The sequence below is a fragment of the Microcebus murinus genome, chromosome 1 (genome assembly GCF_040939455.1).
Source record: "Microcebus murinus isolate Inina chromosome 1, M.murinus_Inina_mat1.0, whole genome shotgun sequence".
Lineage (NCBI taxonomy): Eukaryota > Metazoa > Chordata > Mammalia > Primates > Cheirogaleidae > Microcebus > Microcebus murinus.
In genome coordinates this window covers 143,780,217-143,799,485 of record NC_134104.1, presented here as the reverse complement: position 1 = coordinate 143,799,485, position 19,269 = coordinate 143,780,217, and the positions used below count along the sequence as shown (strand labels likewise).

Genomic DNA, 19,269 nt, shown 5'->3' with positions numbered 1-19,269 from the left:
GGAACTGTTAGAACCTCAACATATATCATCTGGGGTAGAGTGTGGGTAGTAGGAACTTCTTAGGGTGAGCAGTTAAGATGGGCATTAAACTGAAAGAAACTAGAAGCAGGATGTGGCCATAGGCTCAGTTTCCATAGTCCTGAGTCTACTGGCAGGAGCTTACATGAGGGAGGTTGGAGCTGAGACTGGGTCTCCAGTCATGGTCATACCAGAGCCTGGAACTCTTAGATTTTTTGGCATATGTAGATGATCTCAATAGGGTCTTCTCAGGATGTGCTATGATGTAGGGGAAGTTGCTTAACCTCTTTGGGATTCAGTCTCCTCAGTGAGTTTAGACAGGCTTATTGGTTTAACAACTGGCTCTCTGAAAAAAAAAAACAAAAAAGTCCTGCTTGTAGCATTTGCCAATTTCCATAGTGTAAATACTCTAGCCATGGCCAATTTTCAGGTGCTATTGTGACATACAGGACTTAGAGTTGGGAAAAGATGTGCACAATCATCTCACTAGCTGATAGGAGCCTGGTCCAGCACTCCACTCAGTAGGGTATATTAGACTCCAAATACTTGGGGCTTATGAAACTCTGATGTGCTAAAGAATTGATTGAGATGGGATATTTCCAAAGGATTTGAGTCTTCTGCTTGCTAAGGTTTAAGAACTTTGCAGGGCATTACTTTATTTTTTTACCCTACTACCACTGTACTCTCTGAAATGCTGCATGACATCAGCTGCTCCTGTCCTCAGCAAGCTTTGAGGAAGTAGAAAGGGACCTTAGCCCTCAGCAGGAACAGGAGGTTGGCTAGACAGACTTTGATTATCAGGGCTCAGGCTGAAAAACTTGGCAGGTAGCTTTAAAAAGGAGACAAGGTAGAGGGTGGGTTGTTTTTTGTTTGCTTGTTTAAAAGCTTAAAATAACCTCTCTGCTCTAGTAGCCTATGTGGGGAACGTTATTCCTACCTGTTCTTTTTCTCCCCTCCCACCAGTCATTTCTACTTCTGGCAACGAAAAAAGACCGACTACCAAGAAATATCCATGTCCCAGAGTTATCACTGAGAACTCTCTTTGAGGTAAGGTGGCTTCTTGAAACATATGGCTTCAAATCAGGCTACTTCAGCCTTGTATCTGGGATCTTCCTCTTCAACTGCCTCACCACAAATTTGTTATTTATAATAATCTTACGCTTGGGCCACAGCTAATCTAGATTTTACTGATTTCAAACTATCAGTGAAGAAGTTGGAAGTTTCATATTGATGTAGTGACTTTCATGATTCTTCCTGTGTGTTTTTTCCCCAGAAATATGTCTACATTGGACTTTATGAAAAAATGGAACATGTTCCTAAGTTAGTCCAGTGGCTCATCTCCATCGGTGCAAGTATCGAGACTATAGGACCATACCCTCTTCATGCCCTCATGCGACTCTGTATCCAAGCGAGTGAGTCTTCTCCCAGTTATATACCCTCCAGGCTGCCCTTCCAGCTCTGAGCTCTGGGCTCTGGGACTCTGCTGAGCTCAAGTGAAACTAGAAGTTAGCCCCTTGAATGTAGAATATTTGAATCATTTGAATATTCAAATTATTTGATTATTCAAATGAATGAAGCAGCAGGGAAACAGCATCATTTTTATTTCTCCTGGGACCTGGTAGCTACAGGAGACCCAACTGGAAGGATTCCATGTTCCTGGCAGCAGGATGGAGCCCTGGGACCAAAGGACGGGACTTGGGACAGACGGCTTTTGCTGGGCAGTACTCTCAGGAGAGATGTGGGGTTTCCTCCTGCTGGCAAAGACAGCTTTGGTCTTTTTCCTAACGTTCATTTTCTGGTGATTGCTGTGTTCTGGGACTGTGGCTGGGAGGATCTCAAGGGGCACATGGGATCTTGCTGGTACAGTTTGGTTATGGTTCTTTTAAAGGACTGCTATTTTCATAAAATTATTATTATTATCATTTTTAGAGACAGGGTCTCATTCTATTGCCCAGTCTGGAATACAGTGGTGTGATCATAGCTCACTACAGCCTCCAATTCCTGGGCTCAAGCAATTCTCCTGCCTCAGCTTCCTGAGTAGCTAGGACTACAGGCAAGCATGTGCCAAAATGCTTGGCTAATTTTTAAAATTTTTTGTAGCGATGGAGTCTTGTTATGTTGCCCAGGCTGGTCTTGAACTCCTGGCCTCAAGTGATCCTCCCACCTTGACCTCCCAGGTGTGAGCTACTGTGCCCAGCCCATTAGATTATTATTTTTTTAAAGCTTCATCATCTAGTTATAGGATTTAGGATTTAAATTTTAAATATAAAATAAAATATTTTTATTTTATTTTATTTTTAAAATAAAATATTTTTATTTTATCATTAACACACACTCACACTTAAGACAGAAGTTTGTTTTCCTTTCCATTATGTGGTGTCACTATTGGACATTTGCCCATAACATTTTAGAGCCAGAAGGGACCAGAAGAATTTGTCTAGTCTACCTCTTATAGGCTGTATCATCTCCTGGGGAATGGGGGAATGATGAGTTGGGACCCTCTTTGCTTTAACCAGATGTGTGCCATCATTATCTCTTTCATATCATGGAGAGTGCATAGGAGATTTTATTCTTAGTCAGGGATTGGTGGATAAAACATTTAAAAGTAAAGTCTGATTAAAAGCAATTTAATCTAACCCTTCCAGTTTCAGATTAGGAAACTAGAATGCCAAGAAGTGTGCCTATGATTATCAATGTCATGATTCCACATTGTGTTCTACTCTTTAAGTTAGCTCCTGCAGTTACAGGTGGTGTTGGTAAGAACAAGCCTTCAAGTTTATCCCTAATTCATTTCTCAGAGGACAACTCTGGCATGGTGACAGATGGTGTCCACAGAGTTGGCAGAGGTTTGTGGCTTTCTAAGAGCTACAAAGAAGGAGGCTGGGAAAAGAATTTAAAATGTGTGTCCCACTGATAGTAATGTAGTAGGATAAGCTAATCAGAGATACTGTCTTGATTAGTGAAGTGGAAAACTCTTCACCACCCCCACCTGCTGTCAGTGTTGGCTGCTAACACTTCACAGCTGTCCCCTCGCTCAAGAATTGCTCTTTGTCAGCAGGCATGCTTCTTAGGGAGGTTCTCTCTGGACCTCCCCTCGCTCCCCAGGGGCATTCTGTAGCTCTTGACTAGATGACATGGGGATTCAAAAGGCCAGCTCCCATCCCTCAGGGTGGGCCAAGGCTGTGGTGCAGTTCCTGCCCCAGAGCTCATCGTGGGGTTGTGGGGCCAGCTGGAGCGATTCCAGCTAGGACCACTTTCTTGCTTAGCTCCCTCTCCTGCCCTGTCCTGCTTCCTTCCCTCTCTTTCTCCTGATATCTCTAGCTCAATCAGTCACATGTATAAGAAACCCTGTCTCAGGCTCCTAGCAAACCTGACCTAACTGATCCTTTCAATTTACAAACTCCTGTGTCTCCCACACCTGTTTGTGGGGAGTGGAAACGTGTTGGGGTCCCCGTTTGGTTACCTCAATGGGGTACACATTGACTCGCTTTGCTGATTTTCTGTGTGTAGAAAATAACATCAGTAAGTCCTTTTAATTCCCTTTAGGGGAAAACCGTCTTTTCAGGTGGTTAATGGACCACAAGCCTGAGTGGAAAGGCCGCATCAACCAGAAGGATCAGGATGGCTGCACCGTCCTGCACATCGTGGCCGCCCACTCCCCAGGCTACCACATCAAGCGTAAGTAGCAGCACCACGCTGGAGCATGTGCCGTGGGCTGGATGGTTTCAGGCGTTTGAAGGCCCACACACAACAGACTGTCAACGTTTGCCCATTCCATCCTGTCCCCGGCTCAGGGGGTTAAACGTGCTTGAGAGCGGGCTGGGTGCAGAAGGGAGGTGAGTGAGAGAAGGAGGGATTCTGGGCTCCATGTGCTCTTTCACCTTTAAATGGCTTCTGTGAGGTTGAATGACTAGGACATTGGCTTCTCACTACATTTGTGAGATTTCCCTCCCTCATCACATGGTTACTAAGGTGCTGTATTTTATGCCAAATCTGTGTTAGCTGCCAGAGATAAGTTGTGAAGCAGACAACAGACACGATTCTGCCTTTATGGTGCTTAGAATCTCACACAGGAATTGCAGACGTCCGTACCCACTGGGGCCAGACAGACCACCGGAAAGAGTGAAGCTGGCACATGCAAGGAAAAGCTGTTTCTTTTGACACAGGTGTACCTTGTTAGCCTGTGAAACAGGCAAACTGTGTTTACTCCCACAGAGCTCTCTGAAGTCACTCATTTTTTCCTGAAACTCTGAGACCCCCTCAGTTTTTGTTATCTTATTTGGATGGAGAAAAACATTTTTTCCATAATGGTAATGGACTCTCAGCCTCAGTGGAAGGGAGGTGGCAGGGAGTGGTGGGGAGCTCTGTGCTGGTGCTGTCGCAGCCTAATGCTTATCAGGGGAGCCAGGCTGGGCTGTCATCTGCTGATGGCAAGAGATGTTGGGAAGCTGGATTTTTAAAAACTGAAATCTCAGGATTTTCAAATGTAAGCTCAGAATTAAACATGCCTCTGGACTAGACACAGCCCAAAGGCCTCCAGTTGGGAACCTCTGGTCCTCTGGGTAGGAAATTGCAGCTTTCTTTCTTTAAACTCAGGAGGAGCCCAAGTGAGGCTTGTCACTCTAATGTCATTCCCCTCAGAAAAGGCATCCTATGGATTTTTTTGAGCTTTATTCAAATATCATTCATATATGCCATAATTCACCTGTATAAAGTGTACAATTCAGTGCTTTTTGCTATAGTGAGTTGTATAATCATCATCACAATACATTTTAAAACATTTTTATTATCCCCAAAAGATACCTCATACCCAATAGCGATCATTCCCCATTTCCCGCCCTTGAAGCCCTAAGCAACCACTTACCTGCTTTTCGTCTCTATGGATTTGTCTGCTCTGGACATTTCATATAAAGGGAATAATATAATTTGTCACCTTTTGTGAATGGCTTCTTTCGCTAGCATATTTTCAAGGTTCATCTGTGTCATAGAATGAATCAGTATTTCATTCTTTTTTATTGCCAAGTAATATTCTCTTGTATGAATATATCACATTTTGTTTATTCATCCATCAGTTGATGGACATTTGGGTTGCTTCCACTTTCTATTATGAATGGTGCTACTATAAACATGTGCACATATACAATTTAAAAATTTTTTGTCATCTAAAAAATAGATGAAATTAATTTTAAAAATATATTTTATATAAACCATGTATCCAAAATATTATCATTTCTTTTTGTAATGATATAAACATTATTGATATATTTTCTATTTTTGTTTGTTTTGTACTAATCTTTGAAAGCCAGCATGTATTTCACTCTTTTTCAGCACATCTCAATATGGGCTAGCCACATTTTAAGTGCTCAATAACCATATATGGCTTAATGGCTACTATATTGGACAGCATGCTTTTAGACTATTTCCTTTTTTTCCTGTATAAGTTTATGGGATACAAGTATAATGTTTCATGCATAGATTACATAGTGATGAAGTCAGGGCTTTTAGGGAATACACCACTCAAATAACATACATTGTATGTGTTATGTGATCTTTCATCATCTACTGCCCCTCACTCTTTCAAGTCTCCATGATCTATTATTCCACACTCCACATTCATGTGTATATGTTATGCATATCCCACTTGTAAGTGAGAACATGCAGTATTTGTCTTTCTGTGTCTGACTGGTTTCACTTGAGATAATGGCCTTCAGTTCCATGCATATTGCTGCAAAAGACATGATTTAATTTTTTTATGGCTGAATAGTACTCTGTTGTCTATATACCACATTTTCTTTATCCAATCCTCTGCTGATGGACACCTAGGTTCATTCCATATCTTTGCTATTGTGAATAGTACTGTGATAAGCATATGGGTGCAGGTATTTTTTTAATATATAATGATTTCTTTTCCTTTGGGTGGATACCGATTAGTGTAATTATTAGGTTGAATGGTAGTTCTATTTTTAGTTCTTTCGGAAATCTCCAGGTGCTCACATGGAGGTAAGATTCATTGGGTGCTGCGCAGGTGGGAAGAAGGGGGAGGGGATGGGTAAATTCATAACTAATGGGTGCAGAGTGGACTGTATGGGGGATGGACAGGCTTGTAGCTCTGGCTTGGGTGATGCACAGGCATTAACCATGTAATCAAAATGTTTGTACTCCCATAACATTCTGAAATTAAAAAAAAAAAAGAAAATAAATAAATTGGAAAAGAAAAAGATGGATTTGCTTTGGGAGGCAGTGGCAGCCATGTGACTAATGATGACTTACTACAATCTAAGATGTGTAGAGCAGACCCATATCAATTTTCCTAATTTGCCACATGTGCTCTTCAGAAATGACAGGGATATGAACGGTATGCCTGCATATATACCTATCAAACCACACTTCTGAAATAAACTTTTGCAAACAAACAAAAAAAGAAATCTCCATATTGTTTTCCATAGAGGTTGTACTAATTTACATTCTCACCAACACTGTATAAGTCCCTTTTCTCCACATCGTTTCTTTCTTTCTTTATTTTTTGAGACAGAGTCTCACTCTGTTGCCCAGGCTAGTGTGCCGAAGCATCAGCCTAGCTCACGGCAACCTCAAACTCCTGGGCTCAAGCGATCCTTCTGCCTCAGCCTCCTTAGTATCTGGGACTACAGGCATGTGCCACCATGCCTGGCTAATTTTTTTCTATATATTTTTAGTTGGCCAATTAATTTCTTTGTATTTTTAGTAGAGATGAGGTCTTGCTCTTTCTCAGTCTGTTCTCGAACTCCTGAGCTCAAAGATCCACCCGCCTCAGCCTCCCAGAGTGCTAGGATTACAGGCGTGAGCCACCACGCCTGGCCCATTTTTTAAATCTTTTTAATAATAGTTATTCTGATTGGTGTAAGATATCTCATTGTGGTTTTAATTTGCATTTCTGTGATGATTAGTGATGTTGAACATTTTTTCATATGCCTGTTGGTCATTTGTATGTCTTCTTTTAAAAAATGTCTATTCATATCCTTTGCTCACTGTTTAATGGGATTAGTTAGGCTGTTTTGTTGAGTTGTTCCTTGTAAATTCAGGATATTAATCCCCTATAGGATGCATAGATTGCATATATTTTCTCCTATTCTGCAGGTTGTCTGTCCATTCATTCTTTTGATTATTTCTTTTGCTATGCAGAAGCCTTTTAATTTAATTAAGTCCCATTTGTCTTTTTTGTTTTTGTTGCCTGTGCTTTTTGCAGTTTTAGTCATAAATTCTTTGCCTAGCCCAATGTCCTAAAGTGTTTTCCCTAGTTTTTTTTTCTAGTATTTTTTATAGTTTCAGGCTTTACATTCAAGTCTTTAATCAATCTTGAGTTGGTTTTTGTATATGGTGAGAGATAGGGGTCCAGTTTCATTCTTCAGCATATGGTAGTCCAATTTTCCCAACACCGTTTATTTGAAAAGAGTATTTTTCCCCAATTGTATGCCCTTGTTGATTTTGTCAAAGATTGGTTGGCTGTAAATATGTGGCTTTATTTGTGGATTCTCTGTTCTGTTCCATTGATCTATACGTCTATTTTTATACCAGTACTGTGATATTTTTTTTTTTTTTTTTTTTGAGACAGAGTCTCGCTTTGTTGCCCAGGCTAGAGTGAGTGCCGTGGCGTCAGCCTAGCTCACAGCAACCTCAAACTCCTGGGCTCGAGTGATCCTTCTGCCTCAGCCTCCCGGGTAGCTGGGACTACAGGCATGCGCCACCATGCCCGGCTAATTTTTTTTTTTATATATATATCAGTTGGCCAATTAATTTCTTTCTATTTATAGTAGAGACGGGGTCTCACTCTTGCTCAGGCTGGTTTCGAACTCCTGACCTTGAGCAATCCGCCCGCCTCGGCCTCCCAAGAGCTAGGATTACAGGCGTGAGCCACAGCGCCCGGCCAGTACTGTGATATTTTGATTACTGTAGTCTTGTAGTATAATTTTGAAGTCAGGCAATGTGATGCTTCCAGTTTTGTTCTTTTTGCTCAGGATTGCTTTGGCTAGTTGGGCTCTTTTTTGGTTCCCTATCAATTTTAGGATAGTTTTTAATTTTAATTCTGTGAAAGATCATATTGATATTTTTGATAGGTGTTAGTGGCCTCTGAGTGGAGATCTCCATTGTCTTTTGTGGCTCAGTAGTACTCCATGGTATACATATACCACATTTTATTAATTCACTCATGAATTGATGGGCATGTCTTATGATGTTAATCTTGATTGGTTAAGGTGTGATCTGCAAAATTACCATCTTTTATAGTTAATAAATATCTTAGAGGAGATAGTATGAAACTATGCACATATCCTGTTTCTCCTGAAACTTTTGCCAGCTAATTTTAATATCCATTGGTGACTCTTTTTAGCAACAGTTATTACTATGGTCTTTAATTAATGTTGATTTTTAAAATTTTCTTCTTTCCTTCTACATTTATTGCTTGGAATTCTCTGTAATGAAGAGTTCCTTCTTCTCATATATTTTTTCAGTTATTTAATTATTTCAGTATGGACCAATGGATATTTATCTTATTCTATGGGAATAAAATCCAATACTATCATTATTTATTTTGTTGCTCAGATTATTCCAGCTTTAGCTGTAAGACTCCTTCGGATTGGCTCCTATGTTCCTTTGACAAGTCCCCATCCTTTTTTGAGGATTTTCTTACTTTCAGGCACCACAAGGTGCTCCAAGCTCATCTTGAATGTTCCCTGTCCCAGCCTGGAATCAACTATTTCTTTAAGGATCCCTTGTCCCTTTTGTTGGAGAATAGTACAGGAAACAAAAAATCTGGTACTAGATATGACATTGCTAACTGGAATGTCATTATTTCTGGGACTTCTCAGGAGATAAAGCTAGATATACCTGTATGTGTACTAACTGATGATAACACATCTATATTACTGTATGTTTCTACATATGTTTGTATTAGAAACCATGCATTTTTATGATATATATTTTTTGTTTGCCAGCAGTATAAGTTTTATTTTTTTTAATTTTTAAAAAATTGACACATAGTTTTCATTTTTTGAAATTATTAAGTACATAGTAGTTAGATTTTTATAAAATAACGTACATTTTTTAAAATTTATTTTTCCAGCATATTATGGGGGTACAAATGTTAAGGTTACGTATATTTCCCTTGCCCCTTCTCCCCCCTCGAGTCAGAGCTTCAAGCATGTCCATCCCCCAGTTGGTGTGCATCACACTCATTATGTATGTATATACCCATTTCCTCCCTGCCACCAGCCTGTCACCTGATAGATATTATTTCTATATGTCCACTTAGGTGTTGATCAGTTAATACCAATTTGCTGGTGAGTACATGTGGTGCTTGTTTTTCCATTCTTGGGATACTTCACTTAATAGAATGGGTTCCAGCTCTATCCAGGAAAATACAAGAGGTGCTATATCACCTTTGTTTCTTATAGCTGAATAGTACTCCATGGTATACATATGCCACATTTTATTACTCCACTCATGTACTGATGGACACTTGGGTTGTTTCCACATCTTTGCAATGGTGAACTGTGCTGCTATAAACATTCGAGCACAGGTGTCTTTTTCATAGAGTGACTTTTGTTCTTTTGGGTAGATGCCCAGTAGTGGTATTGCTGGATCAAATGGTATTGCTGGATCATTCATATATACCAACAACAGTCAAAGTGAGAACCAAATCAAAGACTCAATTCCCTTCAAAATAGCAACAAAGAAAATAAAGTACCTACGAATATATTTAACTAGGGAGGTAAAAGACCTCTACAGGGAGAACTATGAAACACTGAAGAATGAAATAACAGAGGATGTAAGCAGGTGGAGGACCATACCAAGCTCGTGGGTTGGCAGAATCAACATTGTTAAAATGTCTATCCTACCCAAAGTGACCTACAGAGTCAATGCAATCCCTATTAAAATACCATCATCATTTTTCACAGATATAGAAAAAATAATTTTATGCTTCATATGGAACCAGAGAAGACCCTGTATAGCAAAAGCAATCCTAGGCAATAAAAACAAAATGGGAGATATCAATTTACCAGACTTCAAACTATACTACAAGGCTAGAGCAATTAAAACAGCTTGGAATTAGCACAAGAACAGGGACATTGACCAGTGGAACAGAACAGAGAACCCAGATATAAAACCATCCTTACTGATATTTTTTATTCCAGTCCAAACACCGTGATCATTTAGCCTTTTTTTAAAATTGAGAGATGAGACGAGATGAGTAACACTCTCTCATCTATAATATATTTACTTATTTGTTCAGTTCCGTGAGAGTTTCAGACTAGCTAATCCATACCCCTGTGAGAAACACTTTACTGATTAGATTTATGTTCATTTTATGTTCAATTATATTCTGTGTTTTTTGTCTTCAGCCTTAGAGCATCAGGTTAAGGTATTTTTAGTTTGTTTCTTTACCACGCTCTTTACTGTGGTTATGTTAGTAATTTGTAGGACACCCAGCCTCATTTTTTTTTTTTAGTGTTTGTATTCCATTTTAATATTCTCTCCACATCCTGATTGATTTTGTTTGTTTATATTTTGAGTATGTGAAGGGCATGTGAAACATTACTGTGGTCCTAGGAGTCAGAACTTTATAAGAAGATATACTTAGAGAAGTGTCACTTCCTCATCCCTACTCCACCTCCCCATTCCCATCTCCTCCTCCTTTCTGTCCCTTTCCCGTCCATCCCTGTAGAGAATCAGTTACTTTAATTTCAGGCTTATTCTTCCTGGATTTCTTTTGCAGCAAGAAGCACACACATGTGTATTTTCTTACATCTGGTTCTTTTTCACATGAAGAATGATTGTATAGATATTTTTTGGCACTTGGCTTTTATCTTTACGAGTTCCTGGAAATCACTCCATATCAGTTCAATGCATGAACACATATGTAGTTTTGTTAGAGCTTGTCAAGGTTTTATCTAGCAGGGTTGCACTGATTTGCATTACCACCGATGATGGATGAGGGTGCCTCTCTCCCAACAGTCACACCATATAACAACCACAACATATAATTTGTTGTCATGGTCAAAAAAATTTTTCAGTCTGATAGGTGAGAATTGCTATTGTCAGTGTTGTTTTAATTTGCGTTTCTCTAATCATGTGTGAGTTTGAACTTTTTTTATGTGTTTGAGAATCATTTTTATATCTTTTTATGTGAATTATATGTTTATGTTTCTTTTCCATTTTTTGATATGATTTGTGGTCCTTTGTCTTCAATTTTTAAAAATTCTTTGTTCATTAGCATCTATAGTATATATTGTGAATATTTTTCTCCCAGTTTGTCAGTTATCTTGTAACTTTGACCTTCTTTGTTATGCAGGTTTTTTCTTTTTATATACTTAAATTTATCAATCTATTGTTTTATTGCTCCCAGATTTGGAGTTAGAGTTAGAAGTCTTTCCCTACTATATGAAAGTTAAAAAGGAATTCACTCATATTTTCTCCTAGTGCCTGTAGGGCTTTATTTTCTTACATTTAGATTCCTGTTCCATTGGAGTTTAATGTAAGAATCTAGTTTTATCTTTTTCCAAATGGCTACCCCTTTGTCTCAGCACTGCTTATTTAAAAGTTTATTTTGACCTCAGTGATTTGAGATACCACTAATTTTGGATTATTTGCTCTATTTTACTCATTTCTTTGCCTATTCATATGTGCAGGGTTCTTTGAATCACCTTTCTAACAACTATTATAAAAATTTAAAGTATATTTCATACCCACCGGGGTGGCTAAAATGAAAAAAGGATAGACCAGGACAAGTGTTGACAAGGATGTGGAAAAATTGGATCTTTTCTTACTGGTGGGTAAGAAAAATGGTGTATTTGCTTTGGAAAGCAGTCTGGCAGTTACTAAAAAATGTAAACAGTTACCATAGGACCCAGAAATATGCACATAGGTATATAGCTAAGAGAAATGTAAACATATGCCAAAACAAAAACTTATATTTGATTATTCACAGCATTATTCACAATAGCCCAAAAAGTGGAAACAGCCCAAATCTTTATCATCTGATGAATGGATAAACAAAATGTATAGCCATTCAGCAGAATATTATTTAGCTATAAAAGGAAGTACTGGTACATGCTACAATATGATGAACCTTGAAAACATGCTAAGTGAAAGATGCTAGATATAAAAGGCTACACATGGCATGATTTAATTTATATAAAATATCCAGAATAAAGAAATCCCTAGAGACAGAAGATAGATTATTGGTTTCCAGAGGTTTGGAAAGGGGGAGTAGGGAGTGATTATTAATGCATGTAAGATTTCTTTTTGGGGTAATGAAAATGTTCTGGAATTGGATAATGGTGATAGTTGTACAACTTTATAAATATTCCAAGACCCATTGAATTATATACTTTTAAAATGATGAATTTTATGGTATGTGAACTATATCTCATTTAAAAAATTTTTAAAGGGAAAAAATTGAAAGTTCATGCTCTTGGTAAAAAAAAAATTTCAAATATTTCAAAAGAATATATGATAAAAAGTAAATCCTTTTCTACAACTTCAACTATCAAAACATATTTTTGTGGATCTTGTCAATATGTGTATTTATAAAGCCCATTTTTCCCCTTTCAAATACAAATGTGAGCACACTCTACATTCTGTTCAGCAACTTGCTTCTTTCACTAAACAATGTATCTTAGCCATCTTTCCCTAATAGTACCTGTATAGCTATTTTGTTTTTTTAACAGCTCACAGAATTCTCTATTGTGACCCTATGCTACTGATGAATGTTTAAATGTTTTTTAGTTTATTGTGCAATTGAAAATGATGCTCAGAGACCATTCTACACATATCTTTGTGACTCAGTGGGGATGTATTTGTAGGATGATTCCCTACAGTTGAGAAATTGCTTGTTTGAAGGATTCGTACATTTTGTTTATTTGGATAAATTTTAATTTTAAACATACTACATTCAAAAATCAAAAGGTACAAAAGGTATACACTGAGAGTCTCTATCCTACCTTTGTCCTTTAGCCACTGAGGAATGAATGTTATTAACATCTTATGTTTTCTTCTGTAAATATTTTATGATATACAAATAAAAACCTATGTGTTTGAGAAGTTAGCGTATTGTTATATATTTTGATTTTGAACGCTGTTGCTAACTTGAACCCCAGAAAGGTTGCCCCAGCATTGCCCGAGATTATCTCCATCTCCAGTATTTTTTGGTACATGGAGAATCAAGAATTCTCCAGATTCTTTAATAATGGCCTGAATTTTAAATCCACTGTTAGAAGTAATTGCAGCATCAGCAGGCCCTTAGAAATCTTCAGTTTTGTTGGCATTTTGGTAGGCGCTGGCTGTTATGATGGTCCCACTGGCTCTGGCACATAGTGGTTTGAGAGGCCCAGAAAGGCAGAGTCTCAGGAACTCACCAGCAGGACCTAAAGCCTAGAAATAGTCATCTCCTACAATTGAAGAAGTGAGGATGGTTTGAGGCTAGTTGCATCTGTCTTGGTTACTAGCAACAGACACTCAAACTGATTTAATAAGAAAGGGAATTTATTGGCTCATATGACTGAAGAGTCCAGAGTTTGGCCCAAGTGCTCACCCCAGAGGTGGTGTCAAGAATCTTGTCTTGCCTCTTAGCTCTGTTTTCTTCCGTGTTAGGTTCATTCTTAGGCAGGCTCTCTTTCATTTGAGGCTGCCAGAACCTTCCGGCTTATATTCCGCCAAATCGTCAGTCTCAGTCCCAATCAGTATTTCAGTAAAAGTCCAACCGGTGTGTCTTAGGGACCGACTTTGGCCACATGTCTTCTATGAACCAATCACTAGAGCCAGAAGGATGGAATGCTCTGATTGGCTAGATCCTGGTCAAGCGTTATCCCTGGAAGGGGGGGTAATAGAACAGAGCCAGAAGGATGGAATGATCTGATTGGCTAGAGCCTGGTCAGGTGTTATCCCTGGAGGGGGAAGGATAGAACGGAGCCAGAAGGATGGAATGATCTGATTGGCTAAGCCCCTGGCGCGGCCTTAGCCCCTTCAGCTGGGGGGTGGGACAGAGTGTGAGGTATGTGATGATCTGAATGGCTAGAGCCTGGTGAAGAATGATCCTATTGGCCAGATCCTGGTGAGGCTTGGGACAGCCAGAGGATGGGATGATCTAATTGGCCAGACGCTGGCGAGGTGTTAGCCTCTGGAGCTGCGGCAGTGGTGGAGGATCTTGTGGTGACTGGCTTGTTTGTCCGGTATTCATTCCATCAAATTTGGTAGGCTGAGGCGGAAGAGGTACTTTCTCAAAGGAAAACTGGGTTGTTCTCAGGAAAACTAGCCAGGCAAAATGTAAGTCTAGTTTGTTAGTGGTCTTCAAATTTTGCTTCCTTATCCCCTTAAAGAATTTTGAAAACCTCTGTACCTCTTTATGTGTTTTTAAATTGACATCTAGAATTTTTTTTTATCTGTGAGTCTAAATAATTGTAAGAAGGAAATTTTTAGATTTTGTACATGTTGATATGTTAAAATAAAACTGTTATTTATTTGTATATAATAGAATATAATATGATGCCACAGAAATTTCATACCCTTCAACATCCATTTTAAAAAGCCTGGACATTGGACTCTGAGAATTCTTATTGCTAAAAAAAGAAAAAAAGTCATGGATAAGTTCTTCAATAATCAAAAATTTCAACTTGTGCATTCCTCTTTTTGGATCATAGTTCCAGTTTATTTTTCTAAAAGAAGTTTTCTCTAAGGTATTTTATGTTTAAACATCTTATAGGTCATCCAGTGATCCTCTTCTGGAACAAATGTACTTGTATAACTTACTTTTAAAACATTTCTGTTATTGTAAGGCTCAGGGTTAAATTTTTTCTAGATTGAATTATTACTAAAATTATTACTACATAGCTTATCTAAACAACATAAATATGGTAAAATTTTCTATAATAAACATAAAAATACAATTTTGGAGGTAGGAAGGTAGGTGGTGGATTGTAGTGCCTTTTAAAGGAGGCTTTGCAGGCATCAGTTAGTTTTAATTGTCCCTTGGGTTGATACCTTGAAGTTCAGGAGTTTTTACCTCCTTTGGAGCAGTGTACTGTAGTAATTGTATTAGTTTCCTATGTCATGTAACAAATGACCATATACTAAGTGGTTTAAAGCAACACCCATTTATTAGCTCACAGTTCTATAGGTTAGGGATACGGTATGGTGTTCTGAGTCATTGTCTTGCAAGGCTGAAATCAAGGTGTTGGCTTTGATTGTGTTCTCATCTGGAGTTGTAGGCCATCTTATGGTATGGTGTTCTGAGTCATTGTCTTGCAAGGCTGAAATTAAGGTGTTGGCTTTGATTGTGTTCTCATCTGGAGTTGTAGGCCATCTTTTAAGTTCACATGGTTGTGATAGAATCCAGTTCTTTGACTGAGGTTCCCATTTCCCTACTGGCTAGCACCCAGAGGCTGCTCTCAGCTTCTACAGGCCACACATACTCCCTGTTCTGTGGTTCCCTATATTCTCAAAACCAACACAGGAGAATTTCTTGTGCATCAACTCCCTCTCATACTTCCAATCTCTGAACTCTTCCATCTCTGACCTCTAGAATGTTGACCTTTAGGACTCATGTGATTAGGTCAGGCCCACCTAGGTAATCTCCCTATCTTAAAGTCAGTTGATTTGGGACCTTAATTATTTTTGCAGAATCTCATCGCAGCAGAACTTAGTATTTGATTGAATAACAGGGAGAAGGTGTGTCTACACCTCTGTGAATTTTGCCTACCACGGTGGGATTCTCCATGGGTATGAAGTATGACTTTATTTTAAAAAATTTTTGTGAAGTGGGAGGACAGTTTGTGACTGGGAGATTGGGAAGAGGAACCCCATGAGCAGGATGATACCTGGAATAAAGGTGCCTTATCAGGAGGTGAATTTTAGGAAAGCTTATATATGAAAGTTGGAGATCAGGCACTGATTTGTTTAACTCTCTCTGCCTACATAAGTCTTTGTGTAGCCCTAGGGATATACCTGTTTCAATCTGAAAATTGTCATATCTGTGATCACAGAGATATCTTAATGGTTGGCAATAGACACATCAGAGCAGCAAATGGAGTTGACAGCCAGAGGATTGGGGCTGGGAGGGTGGTAAGAGTGACAACAAAAAACTCCTGATGCTAAAGCAATTGCCACTTTCTTCTCCTGTCCCCAGACAGGCTTTTTTCTGGAAGAATATTCTGTTTCCTCTCTAGGGAATAAAGAAATCTGAAGTCACAGCTTGCTGTTATCCTTACAGCTGTAACTGTTGCCTAGTAACCAGATTCCCCCTCTCCTAGCTTGTTGCCAAGGAGAGGGGAGAAAGGTAGAGAGGAGCGCACTTCTGAACCTTTTAAAAGCCATTGTCCTTCCCACTCCACACAGAACTCTTTGCTTCAGGGCAGTTGGGTGGCCTGCCCCGAGCCTGGTAGTTCTATAAACAGGGACCTTGGTCCTCTTGAGCCTGGTAGTTTAGGTTCTATAAACAGAGGGACCTTGATCCTCTTACCCCAGGCTGCTCAGGCAGGGAACTGGAATAAGAGCACTCATGGGGACATCTCCTTATGGAAGGAATCATGACAATCCCTACTTCTCATTTTGGCCTGCCCTAGGACAAACAGAAGATGTGCAGATGCTCCTGCGCTTTGGAGCAGATCCCACTTTGCTGGATCGACAGTCTCGGTCTGCTGTGGATGTCCTGAAGAGGAATAAGAACTTCAAAGCCATCGAGAAAATCAACAGCCACTTGGGAAAGCTGACTATGTGTTCTAAGGACTTATCAGGTACAGCTTCCAGTGGATTAACTTTTGGGGGGCTTAAAATTGATTCTGTAACATTAGGTACAAATCAATTTTTCTCTTCTTGGCACACTTGATGGAAGTGAGACCTCCCAATCTTTGGAAAACTTGTTCGCTTTTTTGGAAAGGTAGAATGAGTCAACTCTTATTTAGAGAGCACCTACGACATTCTGGGAACTTACTTATCCATGTCCACCTTTGGACAGTATGAGTAATTTTTTTCATGCATGCACATAGAAAAAAAAGTAAGACAGAATAGGACATAAAAATCATGCCTACTTCTCAGAAACAATTACTGCCAATAATTTAGTATACATTTATATGTCTATCTTGATTTACCACTTTGGGACAGCATCTGTTGACAGACTCTGCTATATAAGATGAAGTGCTTGGCTGTGTCAGTCCTACTTGTTGGATTTTGTCTAGTAATGTTATTTTTATCATTAACATTCTATTTCTTAACTGTAAGTTTTCTGTTTCATCTTTAGATAGATTCTAAAAATTGAAAACCAGTGAGTGGCATTTGCATGGTGTATGATTATGTAAATATAATTCTTTCTACAACTAGTAACATGACTGGACTCATAAAACAGAATCACCAAATATTCCCAAAACTTGCTCTTTAAATGTGATGCCCTTTAAGCATCCCAGTTTAATGAAACATATATTTTTGTGCTTCCTGTAGTTGCACTCATATATGACTCTTGTGGCTCATGTTATCTGCATAGATTTCTTTCTTGATCTGCTAGATTACCTACTTAGGTAAGTTTTTTATGGATGAGGCATGAATAGTAGACTTAAGGAGTTTTTGAAAATGTCTTTATTTTATCCTAATATTGATTGATAATTTATCTGAACATAGGCATTGTATTTCATCCATAGTGAGTTGTATTTCCCTCTATATTTTAACATCTTTGAAACTTGAATGTGTTTCACAATCAGTGACATGTCATAGTTTGATGGCAGCCTTTTTTAGTGTGTTTATCAGTCCATGGTATTTTATATTTATAAAATACACAAATAAATCTTGTTCCTCACAACTTTGAAGAAATTGTTTTATTGTCTTCTAGCCCCCATTGCTACTGAATAGAAGTCAGATGTTAGTCTCATTTTTTTTTTCCTTTCTTAGGATTTTCTTTGTCCTTGGAATTCTGAAATTTCCCTGGGATGTATCTAGATGTATCTAGATTCTTCTTGCTTGGTACCCATTGATCCCTTTAAATCTATCTGTCTTAGCTCAGGGAAATTATCTTCTATTATTTGTTTCCCTCCAAGGTCTCTTTTCTCTTTTTGCCATTACTATTAAATGGTTGAGCTTCTTGAATTCATAATATATGTCTCTCTACTTCTTCCTCGTATTCTTTATCTCATTTCTTCTTCCCAGGTCTTTAACTTGGTCTTTAGCTTTTCCTTTTACAATTCAGCTTGTCCATTGCTGCATTTTTTAATTTGACAAATCATAGTTTTAATTTCTAAGAACTCTTTCTTGTTCTGATTTTTTCTTATCTGTAGCAGCTTATTCTTGTTTTACATTTGCCACATCTTTTTCAATTGCATTTAAGAAAATTAATGAGAATTAAAAAAACTATCTCCTCTCTTCTCTGAATTATTTGTTACTTTTGGAGTTAGTTGACTCATCTTCTTGCCTCTTTTTTGTGCTATTGCTTTCCCCTAATGATCTTCTGATTTTTTGTAAGGTTTGTATTTATGATTGAAGGCCTAGGTTGATTAATATTTAGTAGGTGGTCGGTTAGTGTGCATTTCCTGCAGTTATTTATATATGTTTCCCTGGAAACACTCCCTCCCTTGAATGGGCAAGTGGGCAGTGAGTTGAAGGCAGCCTGTAGAGGGTATGTATTAGGCTGGGATTCAGTCTGACAGGCTGGGGATAGAAGCTGCTTTTTAAACACTTCTTCCCCACCCTCCATCCCCCCATTTATGTTTTAATATTATTTATTTATTTTAAATATCTTCTGTCATTTTCATGAGACCATAAGAATGAGGAAATGTATTTGCAGAGTCCTCTTTTTTTTGGATGTTCTTTTAAAGAGTGACATACCATGTTTAGTTTGTAAACGACCTCATGTTTTAGGGGATTGTGATTTCTTCTGTGAGGTAGTATTATTAATAAGCTATTGTGAAATGCTTTCTGAGAGCTTGTGCCTGTAATCTGGGTTTCAGATGGTTTCTACAAATTGAGAAATTGAAAGTAACAGGTTGCTTTGCCAATGAATCTCTAGGTTTTAAAATAACAACAAAGAACCACTAATTAGTGGTAGGAAATGTCTGATTTGCTTGCAGATTTATCTTTTATTAAATTTAATCTTAATTCTTAAAATACTGTGTATATTATCTTTAGTGTTGTAGTCTTTAGCATAAAGACTGCATAAAGTCATTATGCTAAAATGACTTTAGCATAAAGTCATTCATTTTTGTTCAGTTTTTAAAGTTTTGATTTTTTGGTCTTCTTGGA

General features: G+C 38.3%; 1 protein-coding gene across 3 annotated transcripts in view; it reads left to right on the top strand.

Annotated features, from left to right (window-relative positions):
• TRANK1 (tetratricopeptide repeat and ankyrin repeat containing 1) overlaps positions 1-19,269 on the top strand; it is a 110,787-nt gene that overhangs the window by 39,718 nt on the left and 51,800 nt on the right. For all 3 annotated transcript variants that reach the window (XM_012745418.3, XM_012745416.3, XM_012745417.2), the window contains exons 5-8: positions 982-1,065; positions 1,292-1,430; positions 3,565-3,696; positions 16,611-16,781. In XM_012745418.3, coding sequence (XP_012600872.2) covers positions 982-1,065; positions 1,292-1,430; positions 3,565-3,696; positions 16,611-16,781 — 526 coding nt within the window. The remainder of the gene's footprint in view (positions 1-981; positions 1,066-1,291; positions 1,431-3,564; positions 3,697-16,610; positions 16,782-19,269) is intronic.